This window comes from Nerophis ophidion, linkage group LG06, assembly GCF_033978795.1.
Source record: "Nerophis ophidion isolate RoL-2023_Sa linkage group LG06, RoL_Noph_v1.0, whole genome shotgun sequence".
Taxonomy (NCBI): Eukaryota; Metazoa; Chordata; class Actinopteri; order Syngnathiformes; family Syngnathidae; genus Nerophis; species Nerophis ophidion.
The window spans coordinates 16433448-16454011 of NC_084616.1; the positions used below are offsets into that span (position 1 = coordinate 16433448).

At 37.7% G+C, this 20564-nt stretch overlaps 1 protein-coding gene across 3 annotated transcripts in view; it reads left to right on the forward strand.

The window, feature by feature from the left end:
* Window positions 1–20564, forward strand: part of LOC133554273 (extracellular sulfatase Sulf-2-like) — a 56652-nt gene that overhangs the window by 35270 nt on the left and 818 nt on the right. For 2 of the 3 annotated variants that reach the window (XM_061902789.1, XM_061902787.1), the window contains 13 exons: window positions 3890–3940; window positions 4014–4143; window positions 4202–4406; window positions 5713–5914; window positions 5978–6074; window positions 7353–7447; window positions 7510–7569; window positions 7653–7822; window positions 7941–8083; window positions 10724–10847; window positions 12007–12043; window positions 12116–12172; window positions 18217–20564. The exon at window positions 18217–20564 is cut by the window's right edge and continues 818 nt beyond it. In XM_061902789.1, coding sequence (XP_061758773.1) covers window positions 3890–3940; window positions 4014–4143; window positions 4202–4406; window positions 5713–5914; window positions 5978–6074; window positions 7353–7447; window positions 7510–7569; window positions 7653–7822; window positions 7941–8083; window positions 10724–10847; window positions 12007–12043; window positions 12116–12172; window positions 18217–18247 — 1402 coding nt within the window. In that variant the 3' untranslated portion in view covers window positions 18248–20564. Of the gene's footprint in view, window positions 1–3889; window positions 3945–4013; window positions 4144–4201; window positions 4407–5712; window positions 5915–5977; window positions 6075–7352; window positions 7448–7509; window positions 7570–7652; window positions 7823–7940; window positions 8084–10723; window positions 10848–12006; window positions 12044–12115; window positions 12173–18216 lie in introns of those variants that run through there. The other variant, XM_061902790.1, reaches the window with a different exon arrangement.

Sequence of the window (20564 nt, forward strand, 5' to 3'; positions counted from 1 at the left end):
AAATGTTAACATAGTAATGTTAGCATATTGACATAGAATAAGTTGGCCTACTTATAAATAGTGACAAGTATCAAAAGCCATGATATTCAGATTCAAACTAAACATTTTGAAAAATGCTAGCAGAAAATGTTAGCGTAGTAGCATTAGCATGTCAACATAAAATAAGTTGGCATACTTCTAAGATGGCGACAAGTATCAAAAGCCTTGATATTCAGGTTTAAACAAAAAAAATGGAAAAATGCTAGCAGAAAATGTTAACATAGTAACGTTAGCATGCTAACATAAATAAGTTAACATATTTCTAAGATGGCGACAAGTATCAAAAGCCATGATATTTAGGTTTAAACTAAAAATAAATTTGGAAAAATGCTAGCAGAAAACGTTTGCATGTTAACATAAAATAAGTTAGCATACTTCTAGGATGGCGTTAAGTATCAAAGGCCATGAGATTCAGGTTTAAACAAAAAAAAATTGAAAAACTGCTAGCAGAAAACGTTAGCATGGTAACTTTAGCATGTTAACATAAAATAAGTTGGCATACTTATAAAGTGGCGACAAGTATCAAAAGCTCTGATATTTAAACTGTAACAAATGCCAGCATAAAAGTTAGCACAGTAACTTTAGCATGCTAACAGAAGAAGTTAGCATATCTTTATTATATTGGCAAGTATTAAAAGCCATGGTATTTAGGTTGAAACAAAGATATTTGGGAAAATGTTAGCATAGTAACGTTAGCATGTTAATATAGAAGAAGTTATCATACTTCTAGCATGGCAGCAAATATCAAAAGCCATGAAGTCTAAACAGAAGGACAGTGTTGGGCAAACTCCTCCCAAAGATGGCGCCGTAGCACAAACAATTACATCAGTCAGTGTCTTTGCTTCTTTTTTCTTTTTTTAAAAATCCAACTGTGGAAAAATCAATCAATTAGCCGCGTCGTTTTATAAGCCGTGGGGTTCAAAGCGTAGGAAAAAAGTAGCGACCTCAACAACGCAAGTTAAATAAGGCTCCACTTTTCTAGCTTCATGCTAATATTCAGTAGCTATTGGCATGCTACTGATTAGCATTAGCGATTTTACGTGGCGATTTCAACATCCGTGTTCTAAGATGCCCGTTATAATCGAATGGCTGGTGCGTGATATGGGAAATACTTACAGTATTAACACTTTTTAGGGCGCAACTAAAAACAAAACAACACACAAAACTGATAGCGTTTATTACATTTTAAATACAAATTATGATTGACACACACTAAAGTACCAAACAATTGGGTACCATTGAGTACCGGTATTGATTATTGAGGACTTACAGTATTTACACTTTATAGGGCGTCATTAAAAACAAAACGACACAAAAAATTGATAGCATTTATTACATTTTTGAAAGATGATGATTGACACACACTAAAGTGCCAAACAAGTGGGTACCGTTGAGTACCAGTATTGATTATTGTGTATTTACAGTATTAACACTTTTTAGGACGCGACTGAAAACAAAATCACACAAAAAATGTACAGCATTTATTACATTTTTGAAAGATGATAATTTACACACACTAAAGTAACAAAAAATTGGGTACCGTTGAGTACCGGTATTGATTATTGTGGACTTACAGTATTAACACGTTTTAGGGTGCAACTGAAAACAAAACGACACAAAAGATTGATAGCATTTTTTATATTTCTGAAAAATGATGATTGACACACACTATAGTACCAAACAAGTCGCTACCGTTGAGTACCAGAATTTATTATCGTGGACTTACAGTATTAACACATTTTAGGGCGCAACTGAAAACAAAATGACACAAAAAAATGACATTTTGAAATATGATGATTGACACACACTTAAGTACCAAACAAGTGGGTACCATTGCGTACTGGTATTGATGATCGTGGACTTATAGTATTAACACTTTTTAGGGCGTAACTAAAAACAAAATGACACAAAAATTGATAGGATTTATTACATTTTAAAAATATATATGTGATTGACACACACTAAAGTGCCAAACAAGTGAGTACCATTGACTACCGATATTGATTACTGTGGACTTACAGAATTAACACTTTTTATGGCACAACTAAAGACAAAACGACACAAAGAATTATAGCATTTATTAAATTTTCTTAAAAATGATGATTGACGCACACAATAAAGTGCCAAACAAGTGAGTACCATTGAGTACCGATATTGATGATTTTGGACTTACAGTATTAACACTTTTTAAGGCCCAACTGAAAACAAAAATGACACAAAAAATTGATAGCATTTATTACACGTTTAAAAAATTATGATTGACACACACTAAAGTACCGAACAAGTGAGTACCATTGATTTGATGATTCTGGACTTACAGTATTAACACTTTTTAGGGCGCAACTGAAAATAAAAATGACAACAAAAATTAATGGCATTTTTTACATTTTTGAAAAATTATGTTTGACACACACTAAAGTACCAAATAAGTGGGTACCATTTGATTACCGATATTGATGATTTTGGACTTACAGTATTAACACTTTTTAGGGCCCAACTAAAAAAAACGACACAAAAAATTGATAGCATTTAGTAAATTATTTAAAGATGATGATTGACACACACTAAAGTATCAAACAAGTGGGTACCTTTGAGAACCTGTATTGATTATTGTGGACTTACAGCATTTACACTTTTTAGGGCGCAACTAAAAACGAAACGACACAAAAAATTGGTAGCATTTGTTAATTTGTAAAAAAAAATGATGATTGACATACACTAAAGTACCAAAAAAGTGGGTACCATGGAGTAGTGGTATTGATTATTGTGGACTTATAGTATCAACACTTTAAGAGTGCAACTAAAAACAAAATGACACAAAAAATTGATGGCATTTATTAATTTTTTTTTAAATTATGATTGAACACACTAAAGTACCAAAGAAGTGGGTACCGTTGAGTACCGGTATTGATTATTGTGGACTTACAGTTATAACACTTCAGTGCGTAACTAAAAACAAAACAACACAAAAAATTGATAGCATTTATTACATTTTTGAAGGATGATAATTGACACACACTATACTATCAAACAAGTAGGTACCATTGAGTCCTGGTATTGATTATTGTGGACTTACGGTATTGACACTTTTTAGGGCGCAACTGAAAACAAAAATGACACAAAATATTGATTGCATTTATTACATGTTTGAAAAATGATGATTGACACACACTAAAGTACTGAACAAGTGAGTACCATTGAGTACCGATATTGATGATTGTGGACTTACAGTATTAATCATTTTTAGGGCGCAACTGAAAACAAAAATGACACAAAAAATTTATGGCATTTTTTACAAGTTTGAAAAATTAGGATTGACTCACACGAAAGTACCAAATAAGTGGGTACCATTTGATTACCGATATTGATGATTTTGGACTAACAGTATTAACACTTTTTAGGGCGCAACTAAAAAAAAAATGACACAAAAAATTGATAGCATGTATTAAATTATTTAAAGATGATGATTGACGCACACTAAAGTATCAAACAAGTGGGTACCTTTGAGTACCTGTATTGATTATTGTTGACTTGCAGTATTAACACTTTTTAGGGCGAAACTAAAAACAGAACAACAACAAAAATTGACGGCATTTATTACATTTTTGAAAAATGATGATTGACACACACTAAAGTACCAAACAAGTGGGTACCGTTGAGTACCGGTATTGAAGATTGTGGACTTACAGTATTAACACTTTTTAGGGGGCAACTAAAGACAAAACGACATAAAAAATTGATAGCATTTATTTAATTTAAAAAAAATGATGATTGACACACAGTAAAGTACCAAACTAGTGGGTACCATTGAGTACCGGTACTGATTAATGTGGACTGTGTTTTGTCCAAGGTTCCAGGTGAGCAAGAAGGTGTGGCGGGACTCCTTCCTGGTGGAGAGAGGGTAAATACTCAAGCCCCGCCCACATGCATATTGAGTGACACTAGCGGCCTTCTCCCCATTGGCTGGCCGACAGGAAATTGCTGCATCAGCGGGCGGAGGGGAAGGAAGTGTCTCAGGAGGAGAACTTCCTGCCCAAGCATCAGCGGGTGAAAGAGCTGTGTCAGCGGGCGGAGTTCCAGACGCCCTGTCAGCAGTCTGGACAGGTAGGCCACGCCCCTGGCTCCTCCCACCGCCGAACCTCATTAGCATACCATTGTGTAGAAGTGGCAGTGTGTGGAGGACTCCTCGGCAAGGTTGCGCCTCCTCAAGTGTAAGAGCGAAGGGGGCGTAGCCACCAGCCCGGAGGCGGACCAGCCAATCAGCGTCAAGCCCGGGGCGTATCCTGGCGGCCCGGAAAAGTGTGTGTGCAACATCCGACCTCTGAAGCCGCCGCCCCCCAGCAAGAAGTCCTTCTTCTCCAAGAAGTGTGAGTGGCCACGTCACGGTCATTAGCCTGCTAATATTAGCCTTTAGCAGGTATAAACCTCTGGGTAGAATTTTTGTGATACCTTTTAGCATGCTAATATTAACTAATTCTCCAGTTTCATATTTTGGTACTTCATGCAGGTTAAAGTTACCATTTTAGCATGCTAACATTGCTTTTTTTAAGCTAATGTTACTCTGTGTCAATTTTTTTTTTCGTGACAAATGATACTTTTTAGCATGCTAACATTAATATGCTAGGTTGTTTTTTTTACGGTCGTTACGGTCGTTAGCATGCTAATATTAGCATGCTACCTTTTCTTTAGCAGGTATAAACCTCAGGGTGGAATTTTTGTGATACCTTTTAGCATGCTAATTTTAGGTAATTCTCCAGTGTCATGTTGTGGTACTTCATGCAGGTTACAGTTACCATTTTAGCATGCTAACAGTGTTTTTTTAAGCCAATGTAAACTCAGCATCAAAAAAATGTTTACGTGAAAAATTATACTTTTTAGCATGCTAACGTTAATATGCAAATTTGTTTTTGTTTTTTTTTGCTAATTTTGTAGTGTATACACCTCATTCATATTTTGGCACTTCATGCATGCTAATGTTAGCAGGCTAGCATTTTAAACAAATGATACACCTCAGGCCAAAATTAATAGAAAAAACAACAACAAAATAAATATGTATATTGAGACATACTGTAATAAATTGCAGTAAATATTGAAGATTAAAAACCAATTACAAACAAAAAATTCAGCAACAACAACAAAAATGAACTAAAAGCGATCTTTTTCTCACAGTGTGTCGACTTTTTTCTTATAAATTGGGAACAATTTCTCATATTCTTTCTGTTTCTGTTATATTGCAATATTTTCCCGTAAAACTATTACTTTTTTATGTAAAATTATTACTTTTCACTGCAAAATGGTGACATTTGTCATATAAAATCCTGACTTTTATCACAATATTGCCCGTTTTTTTTGTTGTTCTTGTAAAACAGTGACATTTTTTGAGTAAAATGTTGTTGTAGTTTTTCCTAGTAAAATTCCGGTTATTATTATAATATTGGTAAAATTTGACAGTTTTCCTATAAAACTGTGACTTTTGTCGAGTAAAATTACGACTCTTTTCATAAAATTGCCAAAACGTTAAGATTTTCTTGTAAAACTGTTATTGAGTAAAATCATGATATTGCACAAATGTTCAGTTTTTCAAATGTGTGTGTGTGTGTGTGTGTGTGTGTGTGTGTGTGTGTGTGTGTGTGTGTGTGTGCGTGTGTGTGTGTGTGTGTGTGTGTGTTTTAGACTTAAAAGTCCCTAAGAGCTACTCCAGGAACCGCTTCAGTCGCTCCGTACCTGTCACCAGCGGTTACCCCGGCAACCACAGCCTGTTGGGAGGGGCCTCTGACAACTTGACGGGAAACGAGGAGTCCGAGGACGAGTTCAGCGGGATGGGCGGGGCTCCCACCGTCCTGACTCCACCCAACTCCGTCAAGGTCACACCCAGGTGAGCGGAGCGTGTTTTTTGATTTTTTTTTTTCCGGAGGGACTAACCAGCGCTTGTCCTCAGGTGTTCCATCCTGACCAACTCCACAGTCCGCTGTGACACGGGGGTCTACACGTCCCTGCAGGCCTGGAGGGACCACAGACTGCACATCGACCATGAGGTAAGGCAGGGGTCACCAACCTTTTTGAAACCAAGAGCTACTTCTTGGGTACTGATTAATGCGAAGGGCTACCAGTTTAATACACACTTAAATAAATTGCCAGAAATAGCCAATTTTCTCAATTTACCTTTAATAAATAAATCTATCTATATATATATATAAAAAATGGGTATTTTTGTCTGTCATTCCGTCGTACATTTTTTTTCCTTTTACGGAAGGTTTTTTTGTAGAAAATAAAGGATGAAAAAAACATTAAATTGAAGGGTTTAAAAGAGGAAAAAACACGAAAAAAATGAAAATTAAATTTTGAAACATAGTTTATCTTTAATTTCGACTCTTTGAAATTCAAAATTCAACTGAAAAAAATGAAGAAAAGAACTAGCTAATTCGAATCTTTTTGAAAAAATCAAAAAAATAATTTATTGAACATCATTAGTAATTTTTCCTGATTAAAATACATTTTTGAATATTGATGACATGTTTTAAATAGGTTAAAATCCAATCTGCACTTTGTTAGAATATATAACAAATTGGACCAAGCTATATTTCTAACAAAGACAAATCATTATTTCTTCTAGATTTTCCAGACCTAAAATTTTAAAAGAAATTCAAAAGACTTTGAAATAAGATTTAAATTTGATTCTATAGATTTTCTAGATTTGCCAGAATAATTTTTTTAGATGTTAATCATAATACGTTTAAAGAAATATTTCACAAATATTCTTCGTCGAAAAAACAGAAGCTAAAATGAAGAATTAAATTAAAATGTGTTTATTATTCTTTACAATAAACAAACTAATTTACTTGAACATTGATTTAAATTTTCATGAAAGAAGGGGAAGGAATTTAAAAGGTAAAAAAGGTATATGTGTTTAAAAATCCTAAAATCATTTTTAAGGTTGTATTATTTCTCTAAAATTGTCTTTCTGAAAGTTATAAGAAGCAAAGTAAAAAAATGTATGAATTTATTTAAACAAGTCTTTAAAATATTTTCTTGGATTTTCAAATTCTATTTGAGTTTTGTATCTTAGAATTAAAAATGTCGAGCAAAGCGAGACCAGCTTGCTAGTAAATAAATCAAATTTAAAAAATAGACGCAGCTCACTGGTAAGTGCTGCTATTTGAGCTATTTTTAGAACAGGCCAGCGGGCGACTCATCTGGTCCTTACGGGGGACCTGGTGCCCGCGGGCACCGCATTGGTGACCCCTGAGGTAAGGTGCAGGTGCGCCCCCTGGTGGGCTTCGGTACAAGGTCCACGTCCTGTCATTTGCCGTCAGATTGAGACGCTGCAGACCAAGATCAAGAACCTGAAAGATGTCAAGGGTCACCTGAAGAAGGCTCGCCCCCTGGTGTGCGACTGCAACAAGTACATGTAAGTGGCGTGACGCACAAACAGGAAGTGGAAGTGGGTAATAATCCCCGAGTGTGATCCAGGCACAAATCCAAGCTGAGTAAGAAGTCCCGGTACAGAGGAGGGCGCGTTCACCCTTTCAGGTCAGAACCTCTTTTTGGGTTAACTCCATGGCTCTCGTGGTCCCTGGGCCAGCTAAACGCGCCTTTGTTTGTGCGCGCCTCAGGAGGGGCGGGACCCGCCACAAGAAGGCGTGGCTGGAGAAGGAGCAGAAGAGGAGGAAGAAGATGAGGAAAATCATCAAGCGAATACGGAACAACGACACCTGTTCCATGCCGGGACTCACCTGCTTCACGCACGACAACCAGCACTGGCAGACGGCGCCATACTGGACACGTATGACCACCAAGTCCTGGAACTATGATTGCGCTATCTCATATCTCTGTGTGTGTGTGTGTGTGTGTGTGTGTGTGTGTGTGTGTGTGTGTGTGTGTGTGTGTGTGTGTACATACAGTGGGGCCCTTCTGCGCGTGCACCAGCGCCAACAATAACACTTATTGGTGTCTGAGGACCATTAATGAGAGCCACAACTTCCTGTTCTGTGAGTTTGCAACCGGCTTCCTGGAGTACTTTGACATGAACACTGACCCCTACCAGGTACACACAACCACACACACACGCACGCGCACACACGCACAAACACACACATGCATTCTTGTATTTCCTACCTTCTTGAGACCTGAGAAAAATGCCTACCTCTTTAGGACCACCCTTTCTAGATGTATAAAGATGTGTATTGTTGCGTTGGACCCGGTCTTCTGCCGGTCACCTCCCAGGTTGGTTCGATGACACATAAGCTGGATATGAATGAATCCCAGGCAGAGTTGCTTATTTTGATATTTTATTACCAAAGCTTTGGGAGACCAATCTAGATACAACAACCTTTCAATCACATTGCCCAAATTGATCTAATATTCAAACGGGAAGATTCTACTTCTTGAATCCCCAAACAGCCCCCCACCCTCCGGAGCAAATACACATGTCTCTTGTTTCTCCTTAGCTGTGCACCGGATGAGATACGAAAGGGAGCATGGTGGCCCGTACATTGTATTTACAACATTAATAATATGTACATACTATGCAATGGGAATTTTACTTGAAAAAATGATGACAAAAGTCAGCTGTTCACCTGACAGGTTTTTTCGGGGATGAATAGGGAAGTCCTTCTTTCGCTGCCGTCTTGTTTTATCATATATTGATGCCTTTGCACCTGTCAACGTTTACTTTTGTATGCACATTAAATCAACAAAAAATCCTGACTTTGGAGCAATGTTCATAGACTCTAGTATTTGGTTCTCTATTAAATGCAATGGTTTTCTGTATAAGGGCCATGATTTATGTCCTAACTTGTTCACACTTCCTCATATGGAAGCTACTTTTTCTTGTTGATATCTCAAGGATGGTAGAAATACAAAAACACACACACACACACACATACACACACACACTTTTTTGTATTGTTACCTTCTTTAGACCTGAGAAAAAAGCCTACCTCTTTAGGACCACCCTTTGTAGATATATAAAGATGTGTATTTACAACATTAATAATATATACATACTATGCAAATATATAAAAGCTTGTTGTGAAAAATGAGTTGGAATTTCACAAGAAAAAGGTCATAATTTCACAAGAAAAACTTTGAATTTTGGCGGTATTATAATAAAAGTCGTCATTTTACTCGACGCAAGTCAAAATGTTACAAGAAAAACTGAACATTTGTGCAATATTATGATAAAAGTCTGAGTTTTACTCAATCACAGTAACAATTGTGCAAGAAAAGCTTATGATTTTGTCAATTTTATGAAAAGAGTCGTAATTTTACTCGACAAAAGTCACAATTTTATAAGAAAACTGTCAAATGTTGGCAATATTACAATAATAATTGGAATTGTACTTGGCAAAATTATGACAAAAGTCGTAATTTTACTCAAAGAATGTCACTATTTTACAAGAACCACAAAGTGGAGTGTTTTAAGTCTCGTCTTAAGACCCACTTTTATTCTTTGGCCTTTAACACTATGTGAGTTGTGTGGTCCTCTGTCCTCTGTTGTCCTCTGTGTTTTTTATACATTTTGATTTATATTTTACTGTTTTAATTGCTTTTACCCTTTAAAATTGTTTTTCGTCATATTTATTTTACATCGGTTTTATATTGGTTTTATTTTAATTTATTTTTTGTTTTTATTCAGTCATTGGTGGAGCATAATATTGTTTTTAATATGGCTGTGCAGCACTTTGGAAACATTCTTGTTGATTAAATGTGCTATATAAATAAAGTGGATTGGATTTGATTGGATATTGTGATAAAAGTCAATGTTTTATATAAAAAATGTCACCATTTTGCATTAAAAAGTAACCATTTTACATTAAAAAGTCATAATTTTACAGGAAAATGTTGCAATATTACAGAAACAGAAAGAATGTGAGAAATTGTTCTCAATTTCATAAGAAAAAAGTCGACACATTGTGAGAAAAAGACTTCTTTTAGTTATTTTATTTATTTAATTTGTACTTTTCATTATTTACTTCGTTATTACAGTATGTCTCTATATACGTAATTATTATATATTTTTTAAATAAATTTTGGCCAAAGGGGGCGCATTTTTATTTCTTACACTTACTTGTTATTTCATATGTTGACCAGAGGGGGAGCACTTTTAAAAGCGACACACAGTCAATGTGAAAAATCCCTCATTTTTGGGACCACCCTCATTTTGATAGATTTCACCACCAGGGGTGCAAATGAGACATTCTCTATTAGATGCAATGTTATTGGGACCATTATTTATGTCATCATTTGTTCACTACTTTTCCGACGTGCTGTCTCAAGAAGGCTATAAATACAAGAACACACACGCGCGCACACACACTCAATACAAGCACATACACACATGTTTTTTCATGACAGCTACCTACGTCGTAAACATGAAACGACTGTAATGTGCATGCCAGTGTTTGAGAGCAGCCTCAGTTAGCATGTGTATGACGTATGGAAGTCATGTGACTGTGCTGCCTGTCTGTCGGCCACCTTGTTTTTGAGTAGCTTGACCAGCGGGTGGCGCTGCAAAGCAACACACCATGTCGTCCCCTGTCGCCCCGTCGATTGGCGCTTTTGTGTCTAATAGATATTTCAACCCTGAAGCAATTCTTTTGAAGTGACGCAGCCAAACTTAAGTTTAGTTTTCATGTGACCTCTGTGATGTCATCTTGGCTTCTCCCACTCTGCTTCTACCCAGCTGGTGAACGCCGTCGGCTCGTTAGACCGGACGCTCCTCAACAATCTTCACGTTCAGCTGATGGAGCTGCGAGGTTGCCGTGGACATAAACAGTGCAATCCTCGCACGCGCTCAGTGGAGCCCGGTACAAACACACACACACATACACACCCACACACACTGTTGTACTTGTTACCTTCTTGATACATGAGAAAAATGTTGACCCCTTTAGGACCACCCTTTGTAGATATATAAAGATGTGTATTTACAACATTAATAATATATACATACTTTGCAAATATAAAAGTTGTCATGTTGTGGAAAATGAGTTGCAATTTCACAGGAAAAAGGTCACAGTTTCACCAGAAAAACTTAAAATTTTGACGGTAATATAATAAAAGTCGTCATTTTACCCAAGGCAAGTCAAAATTTTACAAGAAAAACTGAACATTTGTGCAATATTACGATAAAAGTTAGAATTTTACCCAATAACAGTCGCAATTTTACACGAAAAGCTTAACATTTTGGCAATTTTATGAAAAGAGTCCTCATTTTACTCGACAAAAGTCACAATTTTATAAGAAAACTTTAAAATGTTGGCAATATTGTAATAATAATCAGAAATTTTACTTGGCAAAATGATGACAAAAGTCATTATTTTACTCCAAAAATGTCACTATTTTACAAGAAAAACAAAAAAATGGGCAATATTGTGATAAAAGTCAGAATTTTATATGACAAATGTCACCATTAGGCAGTAAAAAGTAATAATTTTACATAAAAAAGAAAGAAAATATTGCAATATTACAGAAACAGAAAGAATATGAGAAATTGTTCCCAATTTTATAAGAAAACATTGTGACAAAAACACTGCTTTTAGTAAAAAAAAAAAAACATATATATAAATATTAATTTTTTGGTTGTAATTGTTTTTTAATCTTCATTATTTACTTCAAATTATAACAGCATGTCTTTATATACATATTTATTTATTTTTTTTTAAATGAATTTTGGCCAAAGGGAGCGCATTTCAATTTCTTACACACACTTGTTATTTCATATGTTGACCAGAGGGGGATCACTTTTAAAAGCGACCAGATGCAATGTTATTGGGACCATGATTTATGTCATCACTTGTTCACACCTCCTCATATGGAAGCTACTTTTCCTTCTTGATATCTCAAGAAGGCTAGAAATACAAGAACAGACACACTCCATAAAACATGTAAATTTTTGTGGCAAGTTTTTGTCTACGCTGCTTGTCGTTAGGCATAACTAACTAACCAATCACAATGTCTCCTTAGCCGGTGGGCGGGACCACAGCAGCTTTGATGACTACAGGTAAGAGCATGTACACACACATAGTGAAGGTAGCATGTGATTGTGTAGTAAGTTGTGTGTTTGCTGCTTCAGGCTGTTTGAGAAGAAGAAGTGGCCCAGAGTCAAGCGGCCTTCATCGTCACGAACGCTGTGAGTCTTGCATTCCACTATGTTTACCCTGTGTGTGTTGGCATGCTAGCTAAGATGGAAATGAAGATACACAATATCTATATAGCATTTTACTAAGCAATGTGCCTACTCGGCGGCCATCTTGGTGGGGGCTACACTTCCATTAAAGACAAATGCATGTGCAGTGGAACCTCGTTCTAGGAACTTCATTGGTTCTTCAACATGGTTTACCCCCTAATACGTTTGTAGTGTGAAGCAGAGTTCCCCATAAGAATCAATGTAAACATGAATAATAGGTTGTAGCCTCAACAAAAGTACCCATTTAGTAAAAAAACTGCACACTTTTAAGACACTATAATATTTATATATATGTGTGTGTATATATATATAAATATGTGTGTGTATGTGTACATATGTGTATATATATATATATATATATATCTATATATATATATCTATATATATATATAGATATATATATATATATATGCATATATGTATGTATATCTATATATATATAGATATACATAGATATATGTATAAATATGTTTACATATGTGTGTGTTTATATATGTATATATATATGATTATATATATATTTTCATATATATATATTTATATATATACATAGAAACCCCGTTGTGTTAGATGTAAATATAAACAGAATACAATGATTTTTAAATCCTTTTCAACCCATATTCAATTGAATGCACTACAAAGACAAGATATTTGATGTTCAAACTCAAAAACTTTATTTAATTTTGCAAATAATTATTAACTTGGAATTTCGTGGCTGCAACACGTGCAAAAGTAGTTGGGAAAGGGCATGTTCACTACTGTGTTGCATCACCTTTTCTTTTAACAACACTCAATAAACGTTTGAGAACTGAGGAAACTAATTGTTGAAGCTTTGAAAGTGGAATTCTTTCCCATTCTTGTTTTATTTAGAGCTTCATTCGTTCAACAGTCCGGGGTCTCCGCTGTCGTGTTTTACTTTTCATAATGCGCCACTCATTTTTGAAGGGATACAGGTCTGGACTGCAGGCGGGCCAGAAAAGTACCCGCACTCTTTTTTTACGAAGCCACGCTGTTGTAACACTTGTCTTGCTGAAATAAGCAGGGGCGTCCATGATATTTTTGCTTGGATGACAACATATGTTGCTCCAAAACCTGTATGTACCTTTCAGCATTAATGGTACCTTCACAGATGTGTAAGTTACCCATGCCTTGGGCACTAATACACCCCCATACCATCACAGATGCTGGCTTTTGAATTTTGCGCCTTTAAAAATCCAAATGGTTATTTTCCTATTTGTACTGGAGGACACCACATCCTCTGTTTCCAAATATAATATGAAATGTGGACTCGTCAGACCACAGAACACTTTTCCACTTTGCATCAGTCCATCTTAGATTAGCTCGGGTCCAGCCAAGCCGGCGACGTTTCAGGATATTGTTGATAAATGGGTTTGGCTTTGCATAGTAGTGGTTTAACTTGCACTTACAGATGTAGTGACCAACTGTAGTTACCGACAGTGGTTTTATGAAATGTTCCTGAGCCCATGTGGTTATATCCTTTACACACTGATGTCGGTTTTTGATGCAGTACTGCCTGAGGGATCAAAGGTCCGTAATATTATCGCTTACGTGCAGTAATTTCTCTAGATTCTCTGAACTTTTTGATGATTTTACGGACCCTAGATGGTAAAATCCCTAAATTCCTTGCAAAAGCTCATTGAGAAATGTTGTTCTAAAACTGTTCGACAATTTGCTTAAAATGTGGTGACCCTCACCCCATCCTTGTTTGTGAATTACTTAGCATTTCATGGAAGCTGCTTTTATAGCCAATCATGGCACCCACCTGTTCCCAATTAGCCTGCACACCTGTGGGATGTTCCATATAAGTGTTTAATGAGCATTCCTCAACTTTATCAGTATTTATTCCCACCTTTCCCAACTTCTTTGTCACGTGTTGCTGGCATCAAATTCTAAAGTTAATGATTATTTGCACAAAAAAAAAATGTTTATCAGTTTGAACATCAAATATGTTGTCTTTGTAGCATATTCAACTGAATATGGGTTGAAAATGATTTGCAAATCATTGTATTCCGTTTATATTTACACCTAACACAATTTCCCAACTCATATGGAAACTGTTTTTTTTATTAAACAAGACAAAAAGCAAAGAATTAAACAGAGACAGAGTTCAATTAGGCTCAAAATTGAGGAGAGTCGCCTGGACATCTGTACCCTTGTACAGTGTCATTACGCTCTGGCGCAAGATTGTATTTGTCCCCCTTTAATTTGGACTTTCTCTGACCACATGTCAACAGTTACTTTCTAAAGGACGAGGTCGTATAGAGTTCACAGAAAACGTCGTAAAAACAGTTCAAAGAAGAGGTTCGTAAAAGAGTTCTACACAGTGGAGTTTTACAAGCCTTTCTCTTGGTAGGTTCTAAAGACAGCTTTCGCTTCTCACCAGGCACTTAATGTAACACAAAGTTTTCGTGATAACTTGGAAAAATTTATTCTAACACCCGCCGTTGTTGGAAGTGATGTCATCAAAACGGCAGCCCCCATAGGGTTTTCAGCAGCGCACAAAATGAATGCATAAACGAAACGTTTATACGTTGGGACATGGTTCGCACACAGAAGCATATTTGGCGCGATGTTTAGGTTTGTACACCGAAAAGGACGCAAATAGAAGCGTTGGTGCCTCGAGGTTTCTCTGTATATTAATAATGAATCTTAACAGGCTAATTTTACTTCGATGTTGATGTCAAAACATGTGCTATTAATACAATTACAGTATTTTCTGGACTATAGAGCGCACCAGTATATAAGCTGCACCAACTCAATTTTAGAAGGAAAAACAATTGTTCATATAGTATGGACTATAACCCGCAGATATATACGTTGTGAAATGAGTTATTTACACGGAAATATTTTGTAAATGTTCATTTACATACCTTCATTTTTTCCAAACACTGTCTGTAAGACAGCGGTAAGAAATATTTTGTAAATGTTTATTTACATACCTTCATTGTTTGCAAACAGTCTGTAAGACAGCAGTAAAACGGCTGATCACACAAAACAGAAGTCATCCCCATGGACCCACTAGCTCCGGAAGTCCATCCATCCATCCATTTTCTACCGCTTATTCCCTTTTGGGGTCGCGGGAGGCGCTGGCGCCTATCTCAGCTACAATCGGGCGGAAGGCGGGGTACACCCTGGACAAGTCGCCACCTCATCACAGGGCCAACACAGACAAACAGACAACATTCACACTCGGGCCAATTTAGTGTTGCCAATCAACCTATCCCCAGGTGCATGTCTTTGGAAGTGGGAGGAAGCCGGAGTACCCGGATGGAACCCACGCATTCACGGGGAGAACATGCAAACTCCACACAGAAAGATCCCGAGCCTGGATTTGAACCCAGGACTGCAGGACCTTCGTATTGTGAGGCAGACGCACTAACCCCTCTTCCACCGTGTAGCTGCGGAAGTGTCAGGTTTAAATACTGATGACAGCTATTAGACAAGACAAGAAGCAAAGAAATCAAACAGAGACAGGATTCAATTTAGCTCATGAGGAGAACGTGTAGACCTGTACAGTGTACAGTGTCGTCCCACGCTCTGAGGAGAGAGCTCCACGCCTCCTGCTTTATTTGGGCATTTCCTGATTACATTACACTACATTACGCAGCTGCTCCTAAGGGGAGGTGGTCATAAACAGCTCTTGCACTCGGTCATAAACAGTTGAAAGAAAAGGTGCCTAGAGCGAGGTCAGGTCTGCTCCCTCTCTGCTTTGTAGATCTCGGGTCGGGACACCGTCTTCCTGTGGCTGTCCAATAGGTGAGGGAGACCGACACCTCCACGTCACATCCCATCGCACACTTTGGAGGTTTACAAGCGGCAGGCCTTTTGGTTGATAAGGACAAAGACAGCTTTTGTCTTCTCGCAGGGCAGCCTGAACTAATGGGAAAACAAGTTGTGTGATAACTTCTATACAATTATTCTGACAGGAAGCTAGCTCTCCAATCAGCTAAACAGACTCAATAAGTCCACAGTGACCTTTTGGTGAATTTACTGAGGAATTTGTGAAAGTGGATCAATACAAAAAGAATGTGAGTTAATAATACTAACACAGACACCCGTAAACGTGTTAGCATAGTAGCTAATGCTAACAACGCTAGCTCCATTGTATTACTATAGCACGTGCAAATGTGCATGAAAACACTCTTACCATACTTGCCAACCCTCCCCAAGCGTTCTCATTTTCCGGGAGACTCCCGAAATTCAGCGGCTCTCCCGAAAGCCTCCTGGGACAAATTTTCTCCCGAAAATCTCCCGAAATTCAGGCGGACCACGCCCCCTCCGGCTCCATGCGGACGTGAGTGACGTTTATAAAGAGCGTGTCTGCCAAATGACGTTATAACTGTAGAATGATCGAGAGCGAGTTCTTGGTTTTTTATGTGGTTATATTGTTAGGCAGTTTTATTAACGTCCTCCCAGTGCGGTAAAACAACACACAACAACAGCAGTACGTTTTTGTCCACTGTAAAGCAAACCGCAATGCTGTGACACTCTTAAACAGGACAATACTGACAATTCAACCCTTAACTCAACAATGAGTAGATGAGTGTTATGTGTGTGTAAATGTGTAAATAAAAGAACACTGAAATTCAAGTATTTATTTTATTTATATATATGAATATATAGCTAGAATTCACTGAAAGTTAAGTATTTATATATATATATATATATATATATATATATATATATATATATATATATATATATATATATATATATATATATATATATATGTCTTGATTGGATTATCCAGAGAATAGTGCTCGATACCGTGGTAGAGCGCAATATGTAGGTGTGGGAAAAATCACAAGACAAATTTTCTCCCGAAAATCTCCCGAAATTCAGGCGGACCACGCCCCCTCCGGCTCCATGCGGACCTGAGTGACGTTTATAAAGAGCGTGTCTGCCAAATGACGTTATAACTGTAGAATGATCGAGGGCGAGTTCTTGGTTTTTTATGTGGTTATATTGTTAGGCAGTTTCATTAACGTCCTCCCAGTGCGGTAAAACAACACACAACAACAGCAGTACGTTTTCGTCCACCGTGAAGCAAACCGCAATGCTGTGACACTCTTAAACAGGACAATACTGCCATCTACTGTACATGCATATGGTTGGAAAAACAAGGATGGACAATTCAACCCTTAACTCAACAATGAGTAGATGAGTGTTATGTGTTTGTAAATGTGTAAATAAAAGAACTCTGAAATTCAAGTATTTATTTTATTTATATATATAAATATATAGCTAGAATTCACTGAAAGTGAAGTATTTATATATATATGAAATACTTGACTTGGTGAATCTAGCGGTAAATATACACCTCCCCTCTTAACCACGCCCCTTCCCCACCCCCCGACCACGCCCCCCTACCACTTCCTGAAATCAGAGGTCTCAATGTTGGCAAGTATGACTCCTACAGACATCACACATGGGACGGTTTTGTAAATAAGGATTGTTTTAGTTATATTGTAAAACTTACAATCGTTGGAGGGATGAATGAAGAGTTATTTTTACTTTCGGTTTGAGGCAAAAACAAGAAGTACATTATAAACCCTGCAGCACCTGCAGTAAGCAAATTCGTCCAAGAGATGGCACCATAGCGCAAAGAATAACGCAACATTTTAGTCCTCTGCCTGGGTTTAATGGAATCTAATGAACACAAATCATTAAGGCCGCACTGTTTTATAAACCGCAGGGTTCAAAGTGTAGGGGGGAAAAGTCTGTAATTTACAGCAGAATAAAAAGAAGAAGTGTTTTATTTTTCCCGATGAAAGATGATCATTTTCCTTGTTTTAACTTTATGGCTTGTGATTTTTTTTGTGTGCCATCTTTGCCCCCACCTGGCACGCAGGGCAAAGGGGCGTGGCCTATCTGCTAATTTTCTTAATTTTCCTATCTATGAAATAGGATGCGTTTGACATGACTTGAGAGTTATGTGTCTAACCATTTCCCCGCTGTCGTTCCAGAGGTCCTATCTGGGACGGTTGGAAGGGATAATAAGCTTGGTCCCTATTGGCCAGAACGGGCTTGTGACTCCGCCCACACCAGCACCAAGGAGCAGGGCGCGGTCGGCGCCATGCACCCGCCACGCCACCCGGTCGACCACGCCCACCACTCGGCCAATCAGCTTCCAGCTTTTCTGTGACTTCCCCCTCCCGACTGACCTTCATCATCATCATCATCACTCTGCTTCTTCAACCCTTCCTTACCATGAAGATGAGGAGGGTGGCGATGAAGATAACGTCCACCTTTTGTACCTTTTGCTCGGAATCCATAGTGGCTGTCAGTCAGACATGGCCACGCCCCTTTTTTTGGGCGTTCCGTCGAACACGCCCAATCCAGCAACTGTTGGCGCAACATGGACACGCCCCCTCGTGTGTCTTGTATAAACACGCCCTCTAACTGCTGTCAGTCAAAAATTGACCCGCCCCCTCATGTGTCAAACAAATAATTATAGACACGCCCCTCGATATACTGTCAGTCCAACATGGACACGCCCCCTCCGCGCATTAAGTGCTGTTAAAAGTTTCCTGTTAATGATTGACTAATATATTTCAAGGCGGCCATCTTTGACGAGTAAAGAGGCAGCGAAAACTGTTGTTTACTAACATTACCCATAAAGCTTGCACTGACCTCTAGTGGCCAATCAAGTCACTTTCTACAACGCTACAATGTGGAACATTCGGGAGAAGGTTCTAGCGTTGTCTCCATAAACATCTTATAAGTAGACGCAGCATTGGCTGCTGTGATGCGAGAAATTTGGCCGCCATCTTGAAGTGGTGATGAGGAGCCGGCGACAAGTAGAAAACAAAGATTCATCGTTTTCCTGCTAAAATGAGCGAAAATAGGGATCGGGGGATTACTTTTCACAAGTGAGATTTAACATTAACGTACTATTGGTTGTATTTTGTGAAAATAATATTATTACAGAGTTGAGAAGGAGCAAATATCTTCAATATTTACAAACTTTCAGCAATCCCTAAAACAAAATTCCCCAGCCGCCCCTGATTATGATGCATTCTCATGTTAGGCAAAGTATAAGACAATACTTTCTTAACAGTATAATTGTAACCAGGAATAAGTCTTCAAGTAGCAATATTCAAATACTAACATTGTTGGGTAAGACAGAATTTGGTTTGATTCTGAATCCAGTGAAACAGATTGGTGGTTTTAGCTGATATAAAGACTTTCAGGTGTTTATATATGTTTATGTTTAAGTATTTGGCAGACGCTTTTATCCAAAGCGAAATACATACAGTATAAAACAATAAATGTTATCATTTAAGGTAAGAATGTACAAACCCCGTTTCCATATGAGTTGGGAAATTGTTTTGGATGTAAATATAAACAGAATACAATGATTTGCAGTTACCGTTGCCTTAGGAACTAATGCACCTCCATACCATCACAGATGCTGGCTTTTGAACTTTGCGTCGATAACAGTCTGGATGGTTTGCTTCCCCTTTGGTCCGGATGACACGATGTCAAATATTTCCAAAAACAATTTCAAATGTGGACTCGCCAGACCACAGAACACTTTTCCACTTTGCATCAGTCCATCTTAGAGAAGCCGGCGGCGTATCTGGATGTTGTAGATAAATGGCTTTTGCTTTGCATAGTAGAGCTTTAACTTGCACTTATAGATGTAGCGACGAACTGGATTTAGTGACAGTGGTTTTCTGAAGTGTTCCTGAGCCCATGTGGTGATATCCTTTAGAGATTGATGTCGGTTTTTGATACAGTGCCGTCTGAGGGATCGAAGGTCACGGTCATTCAATGTTGGTTTCCGGCCATGCCGCTTACGTGGAGTGATTTCTCCAGATTCTCTGAACCTTTTGATGATATTATGGACCGTCGATGTGGAAATCCCTAAATTTCTTGCAATTGCACTTTGGGAAAGGTTGTTCTTAAACTGTTTGACTATTTGCTCACGCAGTTGTGGACAAAGGGGTGTACCTCGCCTCATCCTTTCTTGTGAAAGACTGAGCATTTTTTGGGAAGCTGTTTTTATACCCAATCATGGTATTCACCTGTTCCCAATTAGCCTGCACACCTGTGGGATGTTCCATATAAGTGTTTGATGAGCATTCCTCAACTTTATCAGTATTTATTGCCACCTTTCCAAACTTCTTTGTCCCGTGTGGCTGGCTTCAAATTCTAAAGTTAATGATTAATTGAAAACAGTTTTTTTTATTAGTTTGAACATCATAGATGTTGTCTTTGTAGCATATTCAACTGAATATGGGTTGAAAAGGATTTGCAAATCATTGTATTCCGTTTATATTTACATCTAACACAATTTCCCAACTCATAC